Here is a 26,986-nt window from a genome sequence, read left to right on the forward strand (position 1 = left end):
TATGTTCTTTGACACCAGGCTCCTCTTCCTCACGTTGTTTGTGCAATGCGTGCACCACACTCGCCACACATGGCTGCAGGATGCTCCATCCTTGAGCTCACTGCAGCACCTTCACCATCCTGACTGCTCTGGGAACCCACGGAGTCTCTACGTTGGGACAATGATGAATAACATCATCTGAACGGCATACACGTGTTCACCAAAGGCACGTGCACGTTCACTGGGGGTTCTGCTTGCCTTTATCTGAGGTTTTTATTCACACACAATAATCTCCCAGGAGAGACGTGAGGAGGAGACTAGCATTGGAGCATTTGTGGAACTTCTGCAACGTGCTGGGCTACAGATCGCATCTAAGGGAGCCCAGCACCACCTGTGAGGGAGGAAGTTATCCCTCTGTATGCAGGGGTGCCGAGGCTTGCAGAGAGAGAGAGACAGGAAGACAGAGAAGAAGAGACAGAGAGAGAAGGAGAGACAGAGAGAGAGAGACAGACAGAGAAAGAAAGAGAGAGAGAGAGGAGTAGTGAGAGTGAAAGAGAGAGAGAAAAGAAAGACAGAGAGAGAGAGAGAGGAGAGACAGAGCTAGAGAGAGAGAGAGAGATGCTGGCAGGCAGACAAGCACAGCAGAAGTAGGGCTGGGACGTGGTGGGGAGCAGCTTTTGAACCCAAGTCTGACAACTCCAAACGTTGGACCCAGCGGGTGGAGCACGTCTCCAAAAGTTAGTGCTCAACAGGCCTCCCCTGGCAGCCTCAGCCGCAGGAAACAGAAAACCCTGAGCTGAATGAGAGCTTTCTTTTTTTTTTTGAGTATCAACCACTATCTCCTGTCAGATACACGGCTGAACTGACAGCCAAACGCCAAACGCATTTCTGATGACGAGCAGGCTAAAGAGACTTTCTCAAGGTTCTGATAAGATGTAAAAGCAATTGGGCTGAACTTTCAGCCGCCCTGACCAGAGGCCCTGGCATCTGAAACACTGGATGAAATGCTGTGTTATCAAGCTCGGGTATCAGAGTCCGAGGAGGATGGCAGGTTGCCTTTTCATTCCCACTGATAAGAGAAGAGCCCACTTCCTTTTAAGTAACACCAAGAAAACAAAGGATTATTGCATTTGTTCCCTTTGCTCACCCTGGTCATAAAACACAAGCTCGCACACACGCACACACACAGAGATGAACCCGAAGTTGATCCTGCCGGTAAAGTTGGCTGTCCAGCACTGAGCCCCACAGGATTAATCCAGCAGACTGAACACAGCGGCATCGTCCGCCAGCACCATCCATCACGGGACACTGGCCCTGGGGACCGTCCATCACGGGGTGCTGGCCCTGGGGACCATCAGGTGCAGTTCCTGCCACAGCCAAGCTGTCTGCGGCAGACACTCCTCAGGGAGACAGGTGGTGGGGGGCTGCTGAGCTGATACACAGAGGGACCTAAGCAGCTCTTGTGAACGCACCAGAGGTTGCTCTGCGGCTTTCTCGCACTGCGCTGTGCTCTTGCCCGTGAGGCGGTGTCTCCCTGCCCAGGAGGGACGGGGGTAGGGTGGGGGAGTTGTCCGTGACCCCTAAGCTCGGCCCATCTGGGAGCCTGACTTGGCAGGCACGTGTCCCTTCCAGGCCAGCTCCTGATCTTACGTAAGGGGCCACGGGACGCAGCTGCGCCCGGCCAATAGAGCAGCTGTGGGCAGCAGGAAGGGAAACGGGCACTTCACAGAGACAGGAGATGTGAGAGTCGGTGCGGTCGGTTTTTACAAGGGCCCAGAGAGAAAACAGTCCCGTGGGCCAAAAGATCAGCAATCTGAGGTCCTCCTGGAGCTCCTAAGGATCCGAGTCAATTTTGGGCTCTGGGTGCCCAGGCTCTGGGCCTGGTCTAGAGTTACAGCAAGAGCTGAGGATCTGCCTGGTCCCCTAGGGCACGCTCTAAGTCAGCACCAGGCCCACAGGGGTGTCAGGACTGGGCTTGCCTCACACACCACCTCCCCTATTGCCTCTTCACTAGATACCTCCACACACCAGGTTCAGGACGCATGCATGCATGCCAAGTCACTTCAGTTGTGTCTGACTCTTTGCAACCCTATGGACTGTAGCCCACCAGGCTCCTTTGTCCATGGGATTCTCTAGGCAAGAATGTTGGAGTGGGTTGCCATGCCCTCCTCCAGGTGATCTTCCCGACCCAAGGATTGAACCTTTGTCTCTTACATCTCCTGCATTAGCAGGCTGGCTCTTTACCACTAGCGCCACTTGAGAAGCCCAGGGCTTCACCCCATAATTCCCAAGATCAGCGTCACTGAGGACAGGACTTCAAGCCTAGAGCCTGGGTCTCCTGAGCCCTAGTGATCAGAGTAAAGATGAAACAAGGTCCGAGGAACCGCCTTGCCAGCAGGTCAGACACAGACGGCATCTTCCTTGGAGGAAGGTGAGATACCAAAGTATCCACCCAGCGCTGGTGAATACCGCAGCTCCCCATCACAGGGGAAATCAGCCCAAACAAGTTTGGATCCGGCAATGGGAGCCCCTGCTAACCAGCAACTGCTAGCCACCAAGGCCCAGTCAAGACAAGTCTGGCCTTCCTGATGACCCCCAGGGACACAACCGACAGAGCAAACTCCAAACCACTGAGAACGACCCAGGCCACCAGTAGGGGACCAGGGACAGGGTGTGACTTAGCGGCCTCCCTGGCAGCCACACCCTGGGCCCCCCACCTTTCTGCAACCACAGCCATGACGGTGGGCTACGATGCCACAGAGGGCCTGGGGCAGTCGCATCCTCAGGTCTGTGGGTTTGCTCTTGATACCGGCCACCTCCTGGCCTGTTCCAGCTGGTGTCCTGGCTGCGGTGTATGAGGGGCAGAAACCAGAGGGGCCCAGGGAGGTTGGAGGGGAGCTGCCCACAGAAGACCCAGGCCAGGAGCAGGCTCGGCCATGGCCACTCACAGTGGTGCTGCTGAGGCATGAAAAGAAGGTTCATTATAGGGGTTTGCCTGTGGTCCAGTGGTTGAGAATCGACTTAACAGGAACGGAATATTTCCTGCCTATGACATGATGGTAAACAAGGATGCCACAGTCATCAGCAATTGCAGCCCTCTCATGTGAGCTCAGAGAAGGAAATGGCAACCCACTCCGGTATTCTTGCCTGGAGAATCCCATGGACTGTAGCCTGTCAGATTCCTCTGTCCACTGGGTCACAAGAGTTGGACATGACTTAGCGACTAAACCACCACCACCACCACCACCACCACCAACGTGAGCTCGTGAGCCCTAAGGGCACTCAGGAAGTGATCTAGCAGCCAGCAGGCTGCAGCCACTCCCTACGGGGAGCTGCAAGGGTGGTCAGGATGCAAAAAAACATAGGCTCCTGCCCAGGATAGCTGATATACACATGAAAGAATGATTTCAGTGAGCCCAGACTCTTGCATTTTCCCATACATAGCAAAGTGCTAAACTGCTTAACTCGGGATATCTGACTTCCTTTAGTTAACAATACTCTTTTGATGTTCAGATTACCTGCCCCTTGTTGCAAAACTTCTATATAATCTGACTCCTCCTCTCACCTCCTCAGAGCAGTTCTCTCAGGGTCACTTGAGATGCTATCTCCTGGGCTTGAAGTCCTAAAAATTTCCACTGAATAAAACATAACTCTCAACTTTTAGGTTGTGACGATGTTTTAAGTCGACATGGCCTACCAATGCAGGAGACGTGGGTTCCATCCCTGGTCGGGGAAATAATATCCTACATGCCATGGGACAATTAATCCTGCATGCCGCAATTATTGAACCCCAAGACCCAGCAAGTCCCCCCCCAAAATAAAAACCAGGTTTTATTACAGTGAGAAGGGGACTTTCCTGCCTGGATGGTTAGGGATGCATGTTCTAGAAAGACGCTGTTGGAATGGTGTCCTCGAAGGGAAAGCATAACTCCCCAGCCTTGTATTCAGTGGCTCTTCATACCAGGCATTGTTTGGGGCGATTTGCAAACAGATTTAATCTGATTTAATCTCACCACATCCCTCCAGGGAGGCTTTGTGGCCCCTGAGAAATGATGGGGGGGGGTCACATGGCTTCCCTGAGGGGCCAAGCAGGTGGGATTCAGAGCCGCAGTCAACCTATGCCCTCTGGCCCCCCATCCAGGCTCTGAGTCCTTGGCCTTTCCTGCCTCCTGGTCCTCAGGCACCAAAGGAGCACCAAGCCTTTTGAGTTGGAGGTGAGGGAGCCGGAGGACCTGTTCACAGCCCTGGACCAGAAGTCAGGCTCCCACCTGGCCCTGCCTTTGACTGGTGTGTGCGCGTGCTCAGTCATGTCCGACTCTTCGTGACCCCGGGGACTGCAGCCCACCAGGCTCTCTGTCCATGGGACTCTCCAGGCAAGCATACTGGAGTGGGTATCCATTCCCTTCTCCAGGGGATCTTCCCCACACAGGGACTGAACCCACATCTCCTGTATCTCCTGCACCGGCAGGTGGATTCTTTACCACTGAGACACCTGGAAAGCCCATTGCTCTTATCAGTGAGATTCTCAAAAAGTCCCCTTCGCTAGTCTCCCCAGGCCATGAAACTGGTACTGAAAGGGCCAGAGCATCAGTCCCATAAGGATCAGTGGTGGACGGTAAAGACAAGTCGCAGGAAGCCACTCCGGGGATGACAGGGGCCAGAGCATGTGCAGCAGCCCACCATGAGCTTCGCTAAGACGCACCCTGGAAGGCAAACTGTGGGCCCATAATGTCATTGGCTGGAGCCTTCCCCACTTGCTTCCAAGGAATGCATTCACAAGAGAGATGTAGACCTGCCCGGCCTGGGTGCTAGCTGTGACAGCAACATCAGCTCAAGCCCATGCTCTCCACGGGTGGCCTCCAACCTACCCTCTGGCAATTGCTTCCGCTGCTCAGACCGGACCCTGAGGCCACCGACTCCCTCGGCCTCTCAGCTGGGAGAGCAAGGAACAAGGGCTGAGTGCATACCCTGAGGTGTCCACCTATCGGTAGGGTGGGGCGGTCAGGCCAGCCCTGCCTCTGCCCCAGGATGCCCAGAGGGATCCCTCCCCACTGGCAGCTGCCGGGAGCCCCTGGCCCCCAGTCACCCCATCTCCAGGAGGGGCCAGAGGTCATTCAGTCACCCAGAACGCTCAGCAGGAGTCACAGCAGGGGCTGGGTAACAACGGGGTCATGTCCCTGAAACCAAGCCCCCCTCTCTTGGACGCTCCCCGGACCAGAGGGGCTTTGTCCGGGCGAGAATGGAGTGTCCACTCGACCTTGATGGGCCAACCCTGGGTGGTGGTCAGCAGGCAGCCCGGGGTGGGGGTGGGGGGTGGGTATAGCAGGGGTGCTGCTGCTACCATGTGTCCAGGGTCCCTCGTGCAGACCAGCAGCTGGAAAAGCCCCGCTGCTTCGTGGAACCACTGAGTGACTTTCTGAGAAACTCACTCATGCCCCCTAGCCCACATGCTAGCTTCCCAAGGATCCCCAATGCTGCGGGAGGTGGAGGGGGAACAGGGAGGAAGAGGGGTGACAGAGGAGGGGGAGGGGGGATGGAGGAGGGGGAGAGGGTGGTAGTGAGTGGGGACGGAGCAGGGGTGAGGAAGGCAGAGGGGGACGAGGAGGTGGAGGGGGATGACAGAGGCGGAGGTGGAAGGGGGGTGGGGCTGCTGCTTCTGCGGGCAGTAATAGACACGCCAAGGCCAGCCGTTCTCTGCCTGGTGGAAGGGATGCTAAGAAGTGACCGGAACAAGCACATCCCTCCATCGCCCCACCCCATCCTGCCAGTCTGCCCCCTGGGAGCCCAGGGGATGGGTCAGGCTCTGGAAGAGGTTTCCGTGCACCCTACCCCCACCCCGCACTGGGAAACGCAGGGCACACAGAGGACCGAGCCCCTGACCAGGAGCCAGGCTGGACAAGGCCAGCCAGGGACCGGGGCCCGGGGTCACAGAGGGCTCCGGGGAGGCCGGCCAGGGACCAATGCAGAGCCCAGGTTCAGGGACTTCCCCGGGGGTCCAGAGATCAAGACTCTGCACTCCCAGTGCAGAGGGCAGGGGCTCCAGCCCCTCGCTGGAGATCTATTAATAAGATCCCACATCCTGCACCAGGCAGCTCAGGCCCCAGCGCAGAAGCCCCAAGAGCCAGCAGGGTCATACTAAGTCAGGAAACTCTCATCACGCCCTGAAAGGGTGGGGTAAGGGTGTGGAGGAACAATGTGCAGAGCCCCGACCTTGGCAAGGCACCGTGAACACGCCCTGGGCCGAGACCCTGGCCATCACCTGTCACGGGGCGTGGTGCTCCCTGTGTTGTAAAGTTGAGAAACCACAGTGGTGAGAGATGGCATTCCTTACTCAAGGTCACTGGCCAGAGCTGGCCTTGACCCAGGACTACCTGGCTCCAAAACTCAATTGGAGTTGTTTTGTTTTTCTACCCACTCTCCATGGAGCCAACTACTATTCAATATTGTGAAGGGGAAGTAGGACAAATGTTCTTATTCTTGCTTTCTTCAACGGGGCCCAGTGAGGCCTAATTAATGCACTCAGAGTTCTATTAACTGCTGGCAGCCAGGCTCACCCTTGGCAAAACTGCTCAGGGAGGTGTTCCATAGCTTCTGGGTCCTCCTGTGTCGATCTGAGCCCTGTCTGCCACTAAGGAGAGTTGAGCAAATAGAAATTAGAGAATAGAATTATCTTCTGAAAGGCATTAATGTTTTCAATCTGTGATCATCTCTTTTCAGCAGGGGAGTGCATTTGCAATGACAGATTTTAAGTTACTGAGTTAGCCGGGCAAGGAATCCAGTCCACGTATGGTAGCACAGGGGTCACATTTCTGCCTCTGCACAGACTTGGTGAGAAGACACTCTTCCCATTGGATGCATTTCCCTCTTTTTACACCAAGATTGGGCTTTCCTGGTGGCTCAGTGGTACCTCCTGTCAACGCAGGAGACGTTAGACACATAAGTTCGATCCCGGGTCAGGAAGATCCCCTGGAGGAGAGCATGGCAACCCACTCCAGTATTCATACCTAGAGAATCCCATGGACAGAGAAGCCTGGCAGGTTATGATCCATAAGGTCACAAAGAGTCCAACACAACTGAAGCGACTTAGCATGCACACACCAGTATTCTTGCCTAGGAAATTTCATGGACAGAGGAGCCCGGCAGGCTACATACAGTCTATGGGGTCGCAAAAAGACTCGGACATGGCTCAGTGACTAAATAACACCATCAAAATTATTCAGGAAATGCTGGCAGTGAGCAGAAGAGAGGTGAAAAGTCTGAATACCACAGGAAATTCTACCAGGAAACAGCATGAAAAAGTAACTGGACTAGTGCAGTTACTAGTCCAGCAACGGCTGAGAACCACATCTATGGGACCTTCTCAGTGATGCCAATAACTCAAGTTCCCCATGAGCCACCAGGGCAGCCATCAGAGTCTTGGGCACTGATTAAACCCAGTGCCCCATGGGAGATCTGCAAATAGCACTTCTCTGCTCTGAGCCGAGCCCAGCAGGCAAGAGACACTCAGTTCTGGGCCCTGGGGACCAGGACAAGTGACAATGAATGTGTGTGTGTGTGTGTGTGTGTGTAGGGGGAAGGAACTTTCCATTTCAAAAGGGCTTTCAGGAGGAAAAGTGCTTACCTTGGAGCCCCAAAGAGCAGTCATGAGGCTAGAAGGATGAACCCAAGCCAGAGAGTAAAAATAATAATGGCATTTTAACACCCATTTCCCAGTTAGTGGAATTTCCCTGGTGGTTCAGTGGCTAACACTTCCTACTCCCAATGCAGGAGGCCGGGGTTCAATCCCTGGTCAAGGAGCTAGATCCTGCATGCCACAACTAAGACTTGATGCAGTCAAATAAATAAATAAATACAAATACTTAAAAAATTTCCCAGTTAGTAATTATTGAGAATGTTAGTATATGCACTCCAGAAGATATTTACATTGATAGTCAATGGAGCAACATATTTAAATACTTTAAGACAATTCATTGAATCCCCCAAACTGATGAGCTAGTTATACCCATCTTATAGATGATGAAACTGAGGCACAGGGAAGGTAAATAACCTGCAGACAGTTAATAAATCTTTGTTAAATGAACAAACAACCCATCACAAGAAATGTTGAAACAGAAATCGAAGACTACTTGTTGAGGTGCCTGAGAGGAGATGAAAATATCAGACACAATTTTTATGAGAGCTGCTGGCCTGTCTGTGGATTCTTGTCTGCATTCTAGAAATCCTCCCATCCGAGGACTCTTCCTTGCCTCACCTGGGTGGAGACCCTGAACTTGGGACGCAGGCCACGTGTTGGTGGAGTGAGAGCCACTGGCTGGGTCTGCCGCCCCCTTCCCCCAGAATCCCCACTTTCTCGAGGGACCCAGGGCTGGCAGCAGCCTTGGGGGTTCCTGGTGCTGCACCCCAGGGTGATGTTCAGCCTCACCCAGGGGCTCGGCTGCCTCTCAGGTGATGGGTAGCTAGGAAGACCAGGGTGGGACCAGCCACCTGAGACCCGGCTTCCTCCACAGCTGCTGGCCTGACTGGAGATGGTTCCTAGGGCTGCCGGCTAGGGAAGGGAGCCCTGGGGAAAATCAGGCTCCTATCCCCAAAAGGGGCTCGTGTGTGTGTTGAGTTGCTCAGTCATGTCTGACTCTTTACGACCCCATGGACTGTAGCCTACCAGGCTCCTCTGTTCAAGGGATTCTCCAGGCAAGGATACTGGAGTGGGTTGCCATTTCCTTCTCCGGGGATCTTCTCCACCCAGGGATCGAACCTTCATCTCTTGTGTCTCCTGAATTGGCAGGCGGGTTCTTTACCACCAGTGCCATCTGGGAAGTCTTAGAAAGGGGCTTTACAGTGACTGTTTAAAACTAGAGTCAACCACACGCTTAGCTGGGGTCCGACTGCCAATGGCAGATGCGACAACATTCTCCTCCTCAATCTTTCATATTCTGTGGCGATTTCCGTACAGTTTGATGATTCAGAGGAGAAAAACGCTCTAGCCCTGCAAATTCGTTCCACCTGTATTTACATGTTCTATCACTCATTTGGGTACAGGGTATTTTCAGCAGATTCCTAGCAACCAAAGCAAGCCGTATTCATGGGACCTCTCTGTGTTCACGCCTTGGAGGAGGGGTGCAGGCGGCTTGGGGTGCGCCCTCTGCAAACACTCTTCACCCTGCTGGGGGGACCTTTCTGTGGAGCTGAAGAGGTTTCCAGTTTCTTCTTTCTGTGGCTGGATAATTAAATCAAGGCAGGATAATAGAAAGTGTTGAACCCGGAGGAGGAAGACTCAAGTGCAAAAGTCTCAAGAGGGTTGGGGCGGGGGGTGGGGCAGTGGGGAGGGTGGTCAGCAAAGAAAGAGCTCTGAACCTGACAGTTCAGAAACCAGACAGTCTGGCTGGCAAATCTAAATGCCTTAAACCTCTTCTGGGAGTGGAGGGAACTGTGGACTTTGTTGTCTTTTGCCCTGATCCCTCCACCAAGGCAGCCTGGATCCTTTAATGCTGGTCTCGCAGGACACACCCCTGGCTTGCAAGCCAGGCTGTGAATCAGCAGTTTTTTTTAAAGGCCGCAGTGCCTGTCTCCCGCACGTGTGTACTGAAGTATTGTTTCTTTACCTTTGGGTGCGGAAGAATTTAAACACATGAATCCTGATGTTCCATCTCCCCATCAGCCACCTTCCGTAACTATCAACTCACGAAGATGGTACAGGAGGAGTCACTCTCACCCCCACATTGGAATCACTTAGAAGTCTTTTCCAAAAATGCAAATCCCCAGGCTTCTCTGGTGGCTCAGTGGTAAAGAATCTGCCTGCCAAGGCAGGAGCTATGGGTTCAATCCCTGATCTGGGAAGATCCCACATGCCTTGGGGCAACTAAGCCCGTGCGTTGCAAGTACTGAGCCTGTGCTCTAGAGCCTGGAAGCTGCAACTACTGAAGCCTGTGTGCACTAGAGCCCGTGCCCTCCAACAAGAGAAGCCCTTGCAATGGCAAGCCCGTGCACCGAAGCTAGAGAGCAGCCTTCGCTCGCCGTAATTAGAGAAAAGCCCACGCAGCAATGAAGACCCAGCATGGCCAAAAATAAATAAATAAAAAAGTTAAAGACTGCAAACTCCCAGACCCGACTCCAGACCAAGTATATCACCATTGAAGGGGGTCAAGTCCAAGAATCTGTTTCCCCATCTATCCCCTAGAGGATGCTCGTCGACAGAGAAGGGTTTACCAAGTGTGGCGAGAGAACCCTGGCCTTGGTCCCTGCTCTGCCACTCACCAGCTGGGTAACTTGAACAAGTCTCTTATTTCTCAGCTCACATCTCCATCTGAATATAGATAAGACGGTGGTGTTGTGAGGAATAAATAAAACAGTGTAAGAAAAGTGCCTGATACACAGTAAATGCTCATTAAACACCTAATGCTATTATTAACATCCTTCACTTCTGTTTGGCTTCCAAGCCCCAAGGAAAATGCAGACCAAGCTGGGGATTTTGTAAGGGCTTTCAAGAGAGATTTTGTAAGGGATTCCAAGAGAGAGGCTTCATCTGAACCCATAAGCCCAGCCATCTCTTGGTGCAAACATGAGCTATATCCGATTCTGTTTAGGGCCACTGACCAACAGAGAGACAAACAGTACACAAGCAGGTTGATATTAACCCCCAGTGGTCACAGCTGGCACCAAACCCAAGGTTCTCTTGTCCTTTAACTCAGAGATCAAAGGGGAATACAAGTGGAAATGTTTACTATTGGATATTGAGTACATTTCCCAAGGCAACAGATAGAGATCTTGGTCTGGTAAGAATGCCGGGTCATTCCAGCCCCCTTTGTGACCCAGACAAGCAGGGATTGGACAGAGCAAGCCCCCCTTGTCAGATGGGGACTGAACCCACCAACCCTGGTCTCATGAGTTCAGGGCTCAAAACACCAGAGCCCAGCAAGCACGACCTGAACGCAGCCCAGTCCTGCCCATATCAGTTACAAAGGCAGGCGGGGGCCATGGTTCCCATTAGGGTCGATGGGGACACTGAAGCTTAGACATAACCAAGCCTACAACGTGGCTCCACAGAAATTCATTTTGCAAGGCAGGTGGCTCAGACGGTAAAGAATCCGCCTGCAATGCAGGAGACGGGGGTTCCTCCCCTGGGTCAGGAAGATCCCCTGGAGAAGGAAATGGCAGCCCGCTTGAGTATTCTCACCTGGAGAACTCCATGGACAGAGGTGCCTGGCGGGACACAGTCCATGGGGTCTTAAAGAGTCATACACAACTGAGCGACTAACATTTACTTATTTTATTTGTTTAGGGATTAATAAGCTCAGTCATGTCTGACTCTCTGCGACCCCATGGACTATACAGTCCATGGAATTCTCCGGGCCAGAATACTGGAGTGGGTAAACAGTTCCCTTCTCCAGGGGATCTTCCCAACCCAGGAATCAAACCCAGGTCTCCTGCATTGCAGGCGGATTCTTTACCAGCTGAGTCACCAGGGAAGCCCAGGAATACTGGAGTGGGTAGCCTATCCCTTCTCCAGGGATCTTCCCAACCCAAGAAGTGAACCGGAGTCTCCTGCATCGCAGGTGGATTCTTTACCAGCTGAGCTACCAGAGAAGCCCTAAGATTCTATCAGCCAGTGCTCTGATTTTCCCTAAGGAAAAGTTTCTAAACACTCCAGAAAACATGTAGACCTGCGGCAAGCAACTGATTCAAAGATGTGAACCTCTATGGGGCAGGTGAGGGCACATACTGACCCAGGGGTGAGTAGCGGGAAGGACAGTAGTTACGCCTTCAGCAACTATAAGCTTTTCTAGAAACAAGTGTTGGCAGTAAGCTAGAGCAGCAGTGACTTGCCGCATAAGAATCTGGGGAAACAGAAGAAGGAACAACGTTACCCTTATAAAGTTAAGTTTTGAAAAACATAAAGAGAAGATGTAATCAACCACCGATGAGCGTTAACCAAGAGACTGTGATTATATGGCTTAAGAATTTGGGCGCAGCCGTAACTCCACTCAAAGTGACCTGAATCACCTGCAGGGAGACAGAAATAATATCTTACTCTAATTTAGTAAGAAGAAACATTTTTGGAGAAACTCCAAGAGAAGAGAATGGAGGGAAAATGTTCATCCAAGGGCACAAATGCTCTTTCACTCATGGTCTGTGGGGAGGGTGGCTGGGCTCCAGTCCTGTTGCGTATCATCCTTGCAATCCCTCTGCAGCTAAGGGACTGGGTCCCCCTGTCGCCTAGCTGGTAGAGCGCTGGTGTACACACGCTGGTCCATGTATGTACCTGTTATCTGTGCCTCACAGATGAGAAAACCTTAGCTCTTGATAGTTTCTATGAACCAAGAAATAGATCTGTTCTTGGTGTGCTGGAAGACAGGGAGGTTTTATAGCCTACAAAGCCAATCGTCCATCTTGAGACCATGTCTCTGGGCAACCTCGGGTCTCAACCTTGCTGGAGACCTCGCTCAAACTCACTGCCCTGATGCTGGGAGGGTGCTTGTCGGTTCTCTTGCCCACCCAGTATCTGTTACATCTTCTCTCTGCTTGGTCTCTAGGATGGATGGAAGGGGCTCAAAGACTTACCTTTCCAGCTCCCGGGGGACCCAGAATGATGGATAGATGTTCTGGGCCCAGCTCAGTTGCACAGAGCTAGCTGCAGAGCAGGATCCCCTGGCTTCCAGAGATGGCGGGGGCTGACTTAGTCTGCTCGGGTTGCCCTCACACAATACCCCAGACTGCGTGGATGAAACACCAGCACCTTATTTTCTCACAGTTCTTGAGACTGGAGAGTCCAAGATCAGGTACCAACATGGTCAAGTTCTGGTGAGAGAAATCTCTCTCTTCCTCTTGTCATAAGGCCACCAACCCTATGGGATTAGGTTCACAAGCTACAGCCTCATTTAACCTTCATTATCTCCTAAGGGCCTTAGCTTCAAATTTTGTTGTCATTTAGACACAAAGTCGTGTCTGATGCTTTGTAACCCCATGGACTGTAGCCCACCAGGCTCCTCTGTCCATGTGATTTCCCAGGCAAGAATACTGGGGTGGGTTGCCATTTTCTTCTCCAGGGGATCTTTCCCACCCAGGGTTTGAGCCCCCATCTCCTGCTTTAGCAGGCAGATTCTTTACCACTGAGCCATCTGGGAAGCCCTGTCTTCAAATACAGCTACATCAAAGGTTAGGGCTTTAACACATGAACCTGGAGGGGGGAATGGGGAGGACACAGCAGTGGTGTGCCCAGGGCCTGGCAGAGGGCCATGGTATCTGTGTTCAGGTCTGTGTGGGAGTCCAGCGTCCCCGCTTTGGGCTCTGGGCACTTCTTGGGAAGATTTAGCCTTGCTCTTTGCATGCTGGGGATTCTGTGAGCTACTCAATACCTTATTTTATTTTTAGCCTCGTGGCATGTGGGATCTTAGTTCCCTGGCCAGAGATCAAATATGCACTCCCCCTCCCCGTGTTAGAAGTGTGGCATCTTAATCACTGGACTGCCAGAGGAGTCCCTCAATACCCTTTAATACATTCTGGGGTCCATTTCAACAAGGGAGATCGCATTTCTAGGCCGGCTGGTAGGAAGGCCAACTGACGTCAGGCCCAACAGGACCCCTTTGCACAGAGTCCAAAGCTGACGTCCCAGTGGGATTCTCCAGTTCTCGCCCAACGAGCCAAGCACAGGCCTGCACCCCGTCCCTTCACACCTCTGTTTAAGAACTCGCATCCTCTCTCTTTTCTGCATCAGCTGCTAGAGTCTGAAAGGGCTGCCCTGTTCCCCTCCGCCTTCCGAGCTCCCAGCCCACCGGGTGACCAAGGGGTTTCTCATCCACAGGGGACTCCTGCTGTCTCCGGGCACAGGGACGTCGCGGGTCCCTCCCCTCGGTGACTAGTCTCCAAGGCCTATTAAGCAGATGGCCCTGAACTTGGGAAATGGAGGGTATGGAGACGCCTGGAACATCACCCCTGCCCACCGGTGTCTTCAGGGGAGCAGTCAGTGCCAGACGGCAGAGTTCCCCAGTCCAGAGAGGGCTCCGCACCCCGTCCCTGGGCTCAGCCAGGGCCCAGCTTCCCCTACAGGCTGTCACCGAGGGCAGGAGGATGCGGGGCTCAAGAGTCCTGCTGGGGACCACGGACCTACTCCACACAGAGGCCGAGCCTCTGCAGTTCCCGCCAGCCGCTCCGGGCTGCGACAAGCGCGGAGGGAGCCCTGACCCTGCGGGATGGGACGCAGGACTCGATCCGACCCCCGGCCGGAGCCTCCTCGGAACCAGGCAGCCCTCTGGGGCTATCGCGACCCCGTGTCCCCGCCCCTCGGCCCCTGGGGTCAGTACTGTGACCTGCCCACGGCTCTTGGCCGGCTCCCGCTCCCTCGTTTTATCCTTCCTGGGAGGTCACCTGAGGTCTCCCTGGCATGCTGAATTCCATCTGCTTCTCGAGTATGTCAAGGCCTCTGCTTCCCAGCCGGCTTCTGCCTGCAGGACGGGTCCCACTGTCCGCGCCATCACCTATGTCCTCGAGACCAGACCCTCCGTGGGCCTGGGGCTCCGCGTTGTCTCCACCGGGAGCAGCAGAGGGTGGCTTCACAGGCTTCCTGGGCGCCCTCCACCTTGCCTGTGACACAGCTGGTACCCTTGGGATGACTTCCGGGAGCGGGTATGGCATCAGCCTGGGCCACCGCTCAGAGTGCCTCTGGCTGGCTGGACTTGCTCTGCCCAAGGGCCACTTAGGGGCCACTGCCCACCCCCTCCCACCTCCGCTGACTCTCCTGGCTCCAGAGCACCCACCCAGGACGGCCGGCTTGGCTGACCAACTGGGAGTCAGGGAGGGCCTGGCAACTCCTCCTGGTCCAGGGTGAGGGTGGCTGAGGCCAGGCCTCATCCCCAGGTGGGGGATGGGGGCCCCCCTTTTTCTCCTTCCCCTCCTCCCAGGTCAGCGACACAGCTGCTGGCAGCACTAGTGACCTCCAGGAAAGGTAGCTGCCGACCAAGTGGACACAGAAAGAACACGGCCGCACCCAGGCCTTCCTGTCCCGAGACAAGCATTGCTATTGTTCAAGCCGGGCGGAGTGAGGCTTTCTGGTGGTTACAGGCCCCGAGCCCCAAAGCGGGAGGTTCTATCTGACAGGTAGATGCTGCAGGCCTTCAGAGTGAGCCCACACTGCCTGCCGGGAGTCTGGTCTACAGGCAACGAAAGGGGTGTGTGTGTGTGTATGTGTGTGTGTGTGAGAGAGAGAGACACACACACAAACTGGGTTCTTTCTGCAATTTGTGGAAAACAATTTTCCTAAAACAGATAACTCAGAACAGACCTGACACGCTCAAGTCAAGCATTCAGAGTGTCCGTTTTTAAAGCAAAGCTCAGTCAGGCTCTAGAAGATGTGTGCTGGTAAGCAAGATCCAGGAACCCAGTCCAGAGGGGGACAGCGGTGACAGAAGGGGGGCAGAGACTGGCTGAAGAGGACGAGGAGGGCCTCCAAGGCTGCCTCTCCTGGTGAGGTGGGGTGTGTGGACGCAGGCATCCCCTCGCTGGGCCACCTCTGACTCCAGGGCATCTGTCGTGGACAGTACCCCATGCGGACAGGGCCCCCTGAAGCCACCAGCGCGGTTCAGTCCACAGCCGAGCCCAGCCCTGAAGTGCGGGCGGCAGAGGTTGACACCCCCGAAGTCATCTTCCAAGCCCACCTGGTGACCATGGGGATGCTCTTGTGCAGCCCCTCCCTCTTTCTGCCCCCTGCCCCCCCCCCCCACCGCTTGCTGAGGTCACCTTCCGCATGAAAAGCCTGCCCCACATCTTGGTCCCTGTTTTCCAGAGTAAGAGAAGCAGTATCTGGTTTTTATTGTTCTCAGCACAGGATCCAATCATTAAAGAGACACAACTGGAAACATACCAGCCAGAGAACAAACAGCTCACAGAGCATCTGGAAGGGCCCAGTGTCCCGGGCAGGGGTGACAGCCGAGGGGGCCGTGTCCCTGTGTGCCCTTGCTGCCCCCTGGGCCTGGCTCCTTGACAGGCGTCTGCCCGCTCCTTGTCCCCTTCCTGGGCCTCCTGCCTCCCCAGGCCTCAGCCTTGACCCCGCCGGGCACAGGAATGGAGCCCCAGACTTGGCCCTGTCCTCCCCCTCACACCCAATCAGCCCCTGCCCTGCAGAGCTGGCATCTCTCTGACTGACCCCCTCCCCCATCCTGCCTCCCTGGCTCAGAAATGCCCCCTTCCTGCCCCCTCCACCCTCTCATCTCTTTCAGGATAGGCTTCCCATTTAGGACTGAGCACCAGCTGAAGCCAGGGCCGGCACCAGGGGTCAGCCGAGTGATGTTGTGTGGCCATGCAGCTGGAGATGACCTTGTACCTGGGTCCCAAGGGCACTCTCTCCTGTCCAGGGACCCAGGGTGACCGCCAGTGCCGGCAGAAGCAGCACTACAACCATGCTGCACGATCCACGGAGTGTGGCCGGAAGTGGGCATCCAGAGCGATCTGCCCTCGTGGGTCTGGTCACAGTGGGGCAGGAACCTCTAAGATCTAAGAACAAGCTGAGTTTGTCTGGGGGTGGACGAATGTGAAGTATTCCCAGCTACAGGTCGGTGGCCCATCATCAGTCACTGACAAGCAACTGTGTTTGCTTCAATTGCTCTCATAGATGTGGTCTGGCCCGACCATTCCTCTGGGGCTCCTGGCTCCCTGGTCTCCATGGCAACCCTGCAGAAACACCACACATGGCGGGGCCATGAAGTCTTCCCCTCCTCTGCCGACTGGCCCTGCTGCCCCTTCAAGGCCCGTCTCTCGGGCCGCCCCTTCCTTCTCGCATCGCCCTTGACTACACGTGCCCACCTGTCGCCCTTGTGGAATTCTTCAAGCGCTGGCGGGAGTGCTTGGTGGGGAGCTGGCCGCTGTTAATATCACCCACGTTACAAAACCCTCTGGCATGCGTCCTATGGTCAGGCCTAGCGGCTGGAGCACTGGCAGCTTTGAATACCTATTTTTACTAGCTGGTTATCTCTTGGATCCCTAGATTTCCAGTATAACCAGTGTGGACTCAGACCTGACTGAAACAGCAGGGCAGAGAGGTCTCCTTCTTACTTTGCTCTCGTAGAAAACTCTGGTTTCCCTGGCACCCCTCCTTCTCCTGGGGAGCTAAGTTTGGGGGACATTGGCTGGTCATGCCCAACCTTGACCGGCCCTGCCTTTGAGGCTGGCCTTGGGGAAAGAGTGAAAAAATGTGACAAGTGTGTGAAAGAAGGCAGTCGCTGAGGCCACGTGGAGAATGGTTCCATTTACACGAAATGACAAGAAGAGGGAAATCTATGGAGATGGGAAGTAAGGTTTGTGGTTCTGAGGGCTGCGGGGTAGGGTGCCGGCTAAGGCATCCAAGCTTTCTTCGTGTGGTGATGAAAAATGTTCTAAAATGGGCTGCAGTGCTGGATACATAGCTGTGAATAGAGACAATCTCTGACTTAACGCTGGTTCGATTTACGATTTTTTGACTTCATGATGGTGTGAAAGCAATACACACGCAGTAGAAACTGTACTTGAAGTTTTGAATTTTGTCCTTTTTCTGGACAGTGCTATGTGGTCCACTCCTCTCTCGTGATGCTGGGCAGGGCAGCCCCTCGGTCAACAGATGAAACCACGATACATGGAGGACCCTTCTGGACCCAGAGGGCCATTCTGCTTTTCCCTTGCAGTATAGCACCCAATAAATTTCATGAGATATTCAACACTGTATTACAAAATAGGTTCTGTGTTAGAGGATTCTGCCCACCTACTGGCTACTGTGAATGCTCTGAGCACATTTAGGGTGAGCTGGGCTAAGCTGTGAGGTGTGGTAGGTTAGGAGTATTAAATGCACTTTGACTTTCGGTGTGTTTATTGGAACATACCCGATCATAAGGTAAGGAAGATTCACCACTGAAGTGGGCATCAATTCCCCAGTGCAGACATGTGGCGGGGAGGCCAGGGTGGGGCTGAGTGGCTTGAGGTCTCGGGGGGCCTTCAGATGAAGGATGTAACCAGAGGGGATGGTGTTGATGCAGGACCAACATTCCACAGAACAGACTAGAAACTTTCCAGTCTCCAGAGTCCCTCAAGTTCCTTGAGTCCAAGCTGGAGGACAGGGACCTGGATCCACAGCAGGACATATTTCCTGGAGCAGAAGGAGCCCTTGTTTATTCATTCCATGAACAATCGCCCAAGGGTCTCAGGGCTGAAGAGAGGGGGACAAGGATCTAACAGGTGAGTGGGGGGCAGAGAGGAGGACGCCAGGGGTGAGGACACCTTAGAGGAAGCCCTGGCACAGGAGCACCACAGGGGCCGGGAGGAACGGAGGGTACGGGGAGGCGTGGCTTCCAGGAGGCGGGGCCAGGAAAAGTGCCAAAGTGGGGGGCTGGATTGGACTCAGGCAGCGTCACCTGGGCGTGGGGGGCGTCCCTGAACCCCCAGGCACACAGAGGAGGGCAGGGCAGTCGAGGCGGCCTGCAGCCCGGGTTAAAGAACAGCGGAGGTAGGAAGGGAGTGTTAAGCCCCTGAGGCTGGGATGTAGAGTTTTCTAGCAGCCCTCGGCTTCTATGCCTTTGGGAAGATCCCAGGCGCCCCGCAACAGCAGGCAGAGCAGCGAAGGTTCCTGCAGGTGGCAGACTGTGTATGACGGGACCGTGGGCAGCCTCCTGCATCTGTCCTTGACATCGGGGGTGCTGCCGTCAGCTCACCATGTTTCCAGGACTGCAGTGCTTCAGGTAAAGGTCAAGGGACGGAATCCCAGGACCACCTCCTTTGTTGGGGGAGGGGGTGGGGTGGTAGGTGGATCTGTGGGGGCAACACGTGTGGAAATACATCAGTAGCCCCAGGAGCTGTTGCAGGACAGGGAGGGGCAACTCTGCTGTGACACCCGGAAACACTCATGATCCCGGAGAGGGGATGGCCCCGCATCACATGGTGTCTCTGCCCCCATCCCGGCACCAAGGTTATCTATCATAGCTCAGTTCTGAAACCACCACGACGACAAAGATCAAGGAGCACTCATTTCCGCATGTGCGGAGGATGTTGGGAGAAGGCGCGCTTGCAGAGAATACACAGTATGACCTCCACGCAGGGCGATTCGGCGAGAGCTCTCACAGTAAGAATCCATGGCACCCTTGGCCCAACAAACTCCTAGGAATTTCTTTCTTTTCTTTTTTGGCGGCATGTGAGATCTTGACTCCCCGACCAGGGAATTGAACCTGCAGCCCCCTGCAGTGGAAGCTTGGAGTCTTAACTGCTAGACCACCAAGGAAGAAAATCCCACACCTAGGAGTTTCTATCACAGATATATTTACACACATGCATGAGAAGTACCTACGACAATATCTGTTGCAAGGCTTTTTAACTGCAAAGGATTGAGAACAGCTCCATCAATGGAGGACCAGTTCAGGGCATAATGGCTGCTGCTGCTACTGCTGCCAAGTCGCTTTAGTCGTGTCCGACTCTGTGCGACCCCATAGACGGCAGCCCACCAGGCTCCTCCGTCCCTGGGATTCTCCAGGCAAGAACACTGGAGTGGGTTGCCATTTCCTTCTCCAGTGCATGAAAGTGAAAAGTGAAAGTGAAGTCGCTCAGTCGTGTCCAACTCTTCGAGACCTCATGGACTGCAGCCCACCAGGCTCCTCCATCCATGGGGTTTTCCAGGCAAGAGCACTGGAGTGGGTTGCCATTGCCTTCTCCAGGGCATAACGGAGCACCCCACAACCATGGAAATGAACAGGGCATCTCCTGATGCGCCACCAGGAAGGACTGCCAGTGTGAGTTGCCTAGGGGTTAAAACCAAGGTGTAGAAATGAAACAAAAGCACAAAAACTCAACAATGCATAGACTGTCTCTGAAGGACATGAAGTAACTGTTGGCTCTGGGCAGAGGGACCGGGTCCAGGGTGGAAGAATGCTTACTTTTTTACCATATGCCTTTGTGCTTTCTGAATAAGGCTCAGTACCAAAGAATTGATGCTCTCGAACTGTGGTGCTGGAGAAGACTCTTGAGGGTCCCCTGGACAGCAAGGACATCAAACCAGTCCATCCTAAAGGAAATCAACCCTGAATATTCATTGGAAGGACTGATGCTGAAGCTCCAGTACTTTGGCTACCTGATGCAAAGAGCCGACTCATTGGGAAAGGCCCTGATGCTGGGAAAGATTAAAGGCAGGAGGAAAAGAGGGCGGCAGAGGATGAGATGGTTGGATGGCATCATCGACTCAGTGGACATCAGTTTGAGCAAACTTCGGGAGATAGTGGAGGACAGAGGAGTCTGGCGTACTTCAGTCCAGAGGGTCACAAAGAGTCAGACATGACAACGATTCAACAAAAACAACAACAACAAAACTTGCACACATATGAACTATTCAGTTGCATACGTATTTAAACAAAACAATATTTTTCTAGAGATTGAAACTATTCTGGGGACTCTGGCATATTTAGTTGCTTGGTGTTTGTGCAAATAATCTGAGCTCCATGTGCCTCATTTGTATACCAGGTACACTGATCTTGCAGCTACTAGAAAGCCGGAGGCTGGGATGAAGGCCTTTTAGATTCCTTCTGCTCTGAGATCTGTTTACATACCCACAATGCAGGAGATCGGGGTTCTATTCCTAGGTCGGGATGATCCCCTGGAGGAGGAAATGGCAACCCACTCCAGTCTTCTTGCCTGGGAAATCCCATGGATAGAGGAGCCTGGAGGGCTACAGTCCATTGGGTCGCAAAGAGTCAGACACGACTGAGCTACTAACACTTTCAGTTTCCTGTGGACGTAGCACAAAGGCTGTGCATCTTGGCCAGGGGCTCCGAGACTGTCCTTGGGACGAGTCCTCTCTGAGCAAAGCTAAATGCTGTTCCCTACCTGTGGCCGGTGGGGCCTGAAAGACCTGCTCTTGGCAGGGCTGTCAAGGCGGTAGGACTGCTTGAAAACTGTTCCTTCTCCTACCCTCACTGACCTGTCTTTTCCTCCCCAGACACCAGGGCCCCTTTCCTGCCCTGGGCATCACACCTGCCCAGGATGGGCATCTATTGTCAGTCACTCGCAGGCTCTCCCTCCTAGCGGCCCCTCTTAGGGGCTCATAAATGAATGACAGATAGGAAGTGGGAGGGGGTATGGAGGCATTCCATCCGTCCTCTTGAAACCAGCAAGGTTCTGGTGGGGACAGACAGATGCTCTCGGGGTTCTATGCCAGCGAGGGTCGGGGATGGAGAGCGGGCACCTCGGGTCCCCCGTCAGCCAGCAGCTCAACACCAAGACCGCTCCTGGGCTGGCCCGTCACAGGCACGTTCTTATTCTGGATGTGCTGCTAACACACACTCATGCTGATTAGATAGACGCGGCCGCTGGTTCTGATTACAGAACATTCCTCACTTCCCCAGATGCCTCTGAACCTTCCAACAGCTCCTGCTTCTGAGCCTCCAGCAGCCCTAGCCCCTTACCCTCCCTTCCCGCCTGTCCCAGGTCTCCGCCTCCAGAAACGGGGAAACTGAGGTCTGCCAAGGGGAAACGCTTTCACCCTCCACGAGGAAGCGGCAGAAATTCTCTGCTGGAGTCACCAGGCCCTCCTCCTCCCCTAAGCTCCTGCCGGGGGCGGGTGGGACACAGCAGCGCTCTGGGTCTCCTGGGGTTCACGTCAGCTCAGACGAGTCAACGTCCACTCACCTCTGAAGAGTCTAATTCTCACCTTTTTGCCAATATGCTCGCCCTGCTAAGAAGCCACAGGCAGCTTTGGGGAAGGCTGGAGAAAGGACAGTAGTCTACCTTTCTGGCTCTGGGTCTGTTAAAACTGGCTCAAGCCTCAGGATTAACTGAGGGGGCCACGATGCTCTGTTTTTTATGATTCAAGTTAGACTGTTGTTCACTTGACCTGGAGCTCACTGGTCACTTATTTTCAAGTAAGAATTGAGGCCCCCGTCAATCTCATTTCTAGGACCGCCAAGATCAACCAGCCATGGGTCTGCTGCAGTCAGACTGTTTTCATTGCCTCTTGACCCCATTGTCTCTACGGTCAGCACACCCGTCTTGTCTTGGGGGCTTCAGTGTTGCCACGTGGGCCTGCTGCCCGGAGTCCAGTGATCGGCACTGCATTTAGGATTCCCAGTGCAGTGGCTGCGGTTCCCCCCGTAAACTCTGATCTCCAGGAGAGTGGCCGCAGAGCATGTCAAAGCGGTGGGGCTTCCCTTACAAACTGTGTGTCATGGTCCTGCTGAAAGGGGTGTCCTTTGGGCCTTCCCGTGTGTGTGTGTGTGTGTGTGTGTGTGACAGAGAGAGAGAGAGCAGGTCTTACATGAGAATCTAGGCTAACTTTCCAATCTCCTCAAGCCTTTGGAGACCTTCCTCTATAATGACCATGCTTCAACTAACCCAATCAAATAAACTGTTGGCCTTTCTGGCCTCGGAGGTCTTCCTACTCCTCTTCTTAAGCCCGGGACTGAGGATTTCCATGGTGCGTCAGCTCTGTCCCGCCTGAGGACATCACACCTGGGGAAGAGGTGACTCCAAGCCCCTCCCTGGTCCAGGGAAACCCTCTAGACCCCTCAGAAGGCTGGGCTGGCTCCCACTCTCCTGTGACAACACCAGGCACGTCTCCAGTCCACTGCCTCCTCCCGGAAGTCCTCCCGGCTTCTTGGGCTGTCTCCACCATCTTTTCTAAGAGCCCTGTGTCCTCAGACCAGCTCCCCGGCTCAGCATTCCTGACCGTTGCACAGTTCCTCACTGGAATAACCATTCCTCACCCATCACCATCGCTCGGTGTGATAAGCCAGCTCCTGCATGGGTGCTGGTGCCAATCTGCACAGGCTGAAGAGGCAGAGCCTCTGGGGGGCTCGATGGGACAGAGGGTGATGCTGGGGCCAAAGTGAAAAGTGAAATTTAGTCACTCAGTCATGTCCGACTCTTTGCAACTGTAGCCTGACTGTAGCCTGCCAGGCTCCTCTGTTCACGGAGTTCACCAGGCAAGAAAACTGGAGTGGATTGCCATTTCCTTCTCCAGGGGATCTTCCTGACCCAGGGATTGAACCTGGGTTGGGTTTAATGTCTCCTGCATTGCAGGCAGATTCTTTACCGTTTGAGCCCTAAGGAACCAAAGCTGGTACCTTGAGAAAGTCAGATGAGGGGTCTTGGGGGTGCTCACTGTCCTCCAATCACACGGCACAGGGCTGCTCCTAAGGTCCCCTGGGGGCTGACCCCCAGTAGTACCTCCTCACCTCCCATAAGGGGAGGCATGGGGCCCTCTCGGTGTGGACCCATGTGCAGCCCCAGGAGGGCCCGCCAGCACGTGAAGTGAGCTCGAGTCTGTCCAGGGTGAGAGGAACAGGCCCTCAGTGTCTCAAGGGGCTAGCCATCGAGGTAGGGAGAGCACGTCCACAGCAGATGAATGGGTCAGTGAACACAGCAGTTACATGCAATGGAATATTATTCAGTCGTAAAAAATGAAGGACGTTCTGACACACGCTACAGCACCAGTCACAGAAGTACAAACACAGTATGAGGATACTGAGCTCATGCTTCATCAGTTGTGTCCGAATGATAGACTGCAGCCCGCCAGGCTCCTCTGTCCTTGCGATTCTCCAGGCAAGAATACCGGAGTGGGTTGCCATGCCCTCCTCCAGGGGATCTTCCCCACCCAGGGACTGATGCCTCGTCCTGTGTCTCCTGCATCGCAAGCCAATTCTTTACCATTAGCGCCACCGGGGAAGCCCACACGAGGTTCCGAGAACACTCAAATTCATGAAGACAGAAAACAGAACGGTGGTGGGGCAGGGGACGGGGAGCTGTTGTTTAATTGGGGACAAAGTTTCAGTTTTGTAAGGTGACAAGGTTCTGGATGGATGATGGTGATGGTTACACGTCAGTGTGAAACTGCTTTATTCCACTGAACCAGACGCTTAAAGACAGTTAAGATGGTGCATTTTACATCATCTTGACTACAATCAAAGACTGAAGAGAAAGGAGTGGCTGTATCACCGCCTGCCATCGTCTGTGTCTCCCAGGCAGTCAGGGCTCCACTGGAGCAGAGTTGGGGGGTCTCCCTAGCAGCGGCCCAAGCCCAGGCTCCCGAGTACCCCTGCCTGGCCTCAGCCCGTGCACTGGAGGCTACCGTCTGCACCACCACTCCACGTTTCCAGCTGGTCTCTCATTCTCGCCCACATCTGCGCTCCACTCCTGCCAGAATCACGTAGCTAGGACCTCAGCATCTCCATAAACCTCCCATCCTGTGTCAAATCTCACTCTCCGCTGGAACGCTCCCAGTGGTAACAACTCACGCGGCTGAGCACCGACGGGGTGCAGGGCAGGGAGCCCCGGACGACCCCCTGAGCGTGCACAGCCACCTTCGAGGACGGCCACCCCAGCAGGCTGAAAGAGTGCAGCTGACTTGGGCCCCACCCTGTCCACACTGGGCACCCCCGCCCGCAGCAGCACCCCCCGCCCCCAGCCTTGTGCCCCTTAGAGACCCACAGAGCTACTCGCGTGCTGTGCAGACTTGTCGTTATGGAGGCTTTCCCCAGCTTAGAAACGTTTTGAACTGTCCTTTCACTTTCATGATTTTAAAAAATGCAATAAAAAGAAAGATACGTATTTTCATGGGGGGAAATATTTCTTCGTCCGTGGAGCTGAGTTCTGCTTTCCTGGGGCATGAGAGGAAGAAGGAAGTCCCTCGACACCAGGACAAGCATCTGAAGACTGTTCCCACCCGGTCCTCCCAAGGTCCCTCTGCCCGTGCCAGTATGTCCAGTTCTTTCAACTGTTTCTCATAGGACAGGATTTCAAGTTCTCATACCACCCTACTAATTAAGTCCTTGACCCTGAAAAATATTTACAATCCCATAGAAGAATTGAGATTAAAGATTAAGAAACTGAATAAAGCCCAAGAGAAATGACTTTATAATTACGGATTAACTTCTGTGGTTCAGCCTATAAAGGAGAAGACAGACAAGGTCAGGGCAGGGGTGACACCAGTGTCCCCACCGCCTGAAGAAGGCCAGCGGGGTGGACCTGCCACCCCCCAACCCCGAGCCCTTTCTGCTCTTGGGTGGGCAGTTAAAGAGACCCCCAAGAGCTACATCGCTGCACCTCAAAATCCATCTGGGGGCCCGCAGCTGAGCAGACAGGCCCTCCCCTACTTCGATTTTCTTAAATTTTTTTTCTGTCCCAGGGACGAAGAGGATCTATTTTTAGTGTTGTAAGTGAAGAGTTGCCATAGTGACAGCTGGTGGTTACAAGCCAGGTCCTGCTACAGTTCCCAGTCATAAATAAACCCCGAACGCTGAGCCCCAGGAAGAAAGGGGCCTCAGAGACCACAACTCCTCCTGATCCACCAGGTTCCGGCCCCCCTGCCTTCACCGTATGCAGTCAACAAGCTGGGCCTGAGTCCCTGCTGGTGGGGGAGCGGATCAGCGAGCGGGACGCCGGGCACGCCGGGCACTAGCCTTCAGGGGACCCCGGAGGGCCTCCTGGGGATGCTACAGCTCAGGTGAGGAGAACACCCACCGTGGTGTGGAGCTGGGCGATGGGCAGAGGAGGCTGGGTGCACCAGCTCTCCTCTGGGTGCTCTCCTACCGCAGACCTGGCGTGTGTCCAACGCAAAGGCAGGAGGATGTACCAGAACGGGCACAGCAGCAGCGGGAACTTATCAGAGCCCCCAACTGGAGACCAGCGTCCGCCTGCGCACAGGTGGGGGTGAAGGAGGTGTGGTCTACGCAGAGGACAGAGCAGTGACCCAGCGACGAAGTGAATGAACTTCAGCCACACTGTGGGCGGGGCCGCATCTCTGGCATTCAGGTGAAAGAAGCCAGACGGAGAAACTTTGTGTGGGCCCATCACACAAAGGTCAAAGCCGGACAAGGCTCATCTTGGGGGTGGGGCGTGCCCACAGGGACCCGGGAGAAGCTTCTGAGGGGGCCGGTGATGTTCTGCCTCGTCCGAACATCGGTTATACGAGTGCGTGTGGACTGTGCAAATTCACCACCTACGGTGGACATGATTCTGTAAGCATCTGTGGTAGCAGCGCAGTTGGTAAAGCACCCGCCTGCCAGCGTAGGAGATGCAAGAGACCGGGTTTGATCCCTGGGCGGGGAAGATCCCCTGGAGGAGCGCATGGCAAACCAATCCAGTATTCTTGCCTGGAGAATCCCACGGACAGAGGAGCCTGGCGGGCTGCAGTCCATGGGGTCGCAAAGAGTCGGACACGGCTGAGTAGGCAGACACGTAGCAAAATTTACATGAACACGGTTTTACAAGTTTGCTGCACTGTTCCTCAAGAATCAACAAGGTGGTGTCAAAGGCGCTTGGTGCCGGAGGAATTCGAGCGAATATATCAGGACGGGGGTACTCCCAAGTGCTGCACGCCCACCACTGGGGCCCCGCTGGGGGTGATCCTATAGAAGGGAGACCCTGGAAGATTGAGGAGGGGAGGGGAATCCTCCAGGCTCAGCACAGCCTGGGGTGCTCAGTCCACCAGCACCGGCCTGAGGGCACGGAGCTTCCCCCCTCTCTCTGGGGCACATCTGGGCATCTCCTCAGGGTCGTGGCCACAGCTGCTCAGAGGCCACCTCTAGGCTCGGCCGCTTCTGCTGTCCCTTTAGATGGGCTCCGGCTGTTCCGTGAGCGGCTGAGTCACCCAGGAATGAAAGGCAGGGAGGACAGAGGGGACTCCAGGCTCAGTCTCCTCCAGGAGTCACGGCCGGCGGTGGGGGGCAGCCTTGTGGGGTGGGAGAGAAGGGGATGCTCTGCTGGCCCTGCAGGGGAGCAGGGAGGGTGTGGTCCCCCCACACGGGCAGCAACGGGAGGCCCCGCGAGGGGTGTGATGCCAGGAGGTGGCCGAGACGCCGGGTGCCCGTCTCTCCCTGGGCCCCACCTCCTGCCCTAACAGAGTGACTGAACATGAAATGTCAAGGCAGCCACGCAAGGGATGTCATCACAGATAGCTCACGACGGGGACGTGGCAGCCCCTTCCCACGTGGCCTTCTGTTCTCCCCTAGATGCCGCTCAGATCAGGTTCTCCAGGCGGGTGACCTGGGTCTGCACCTGGCCGGCACTGGGAGACACCCGC

The 26,986-nt window shown here is 54.7% G+C and overlaps 1 protein-coding gene and 1 long non-coding RNA gene across 21 annotated transcripts in view; one reads left to right on the forward strand and one right to left on the reverse strand.

The window, feature by feature from the left end:
• PRKAG2 (protein kinase AMP-activated non-catalytic subunit gamma 2) overlaps positions 1-26,986 on the reverse strand; it is a 299,855-nt gene that overhangs the window by 130,294 nt on the left and 142,575 nt on the right. The window contains exon 4 of one of the 20 annotated variants that reach the window (XM_081533503.1): positions 24,025-24,030. The exons of the other annotated variants lie outside the window; for them this stretch is intronic. Within the exon in view, the coding sequence (XP_081389629.1) occupies positions 24,025-24,030 (6 nt within the window). The remainder of the gene's footprint in view (positions 1-24,024; positions 24,031-26,986) is intronic. 20 annotated transcript variants of the gene reach the window in all.
• LOC145523364 (uncharacterized) lies at positions 10,865-17,654 on the forward strand. Its single transcript, XR_014066508.1, has 7 exons — positions 10,865-11,039; positions 11,411-11,681; positions 12,507-12,752; positions 13,775-14,567; positions 14,871-15,066; positions 15,235-15,327; positions 16,185-17,654. It is a non-coding gene; the product is annotated as an uncharacterized LOC145523364 (long non-coding RNA).

This window comes from Giraffa tippelskirchi, chromosome 10, assembly GCF_054371585.1.
Source record: "Giraffa tippelskirchi isolate mGirTip1 chromosome 10, T2T-mGirTip1v1.2.pri, whole genome shotgun sequence".
NCBI lineage: Eukaryota > Metazoa > Chordata > Mammalia > Artiodactyla > Giraffidae > Giraffa > Giraffa tippelskirchi.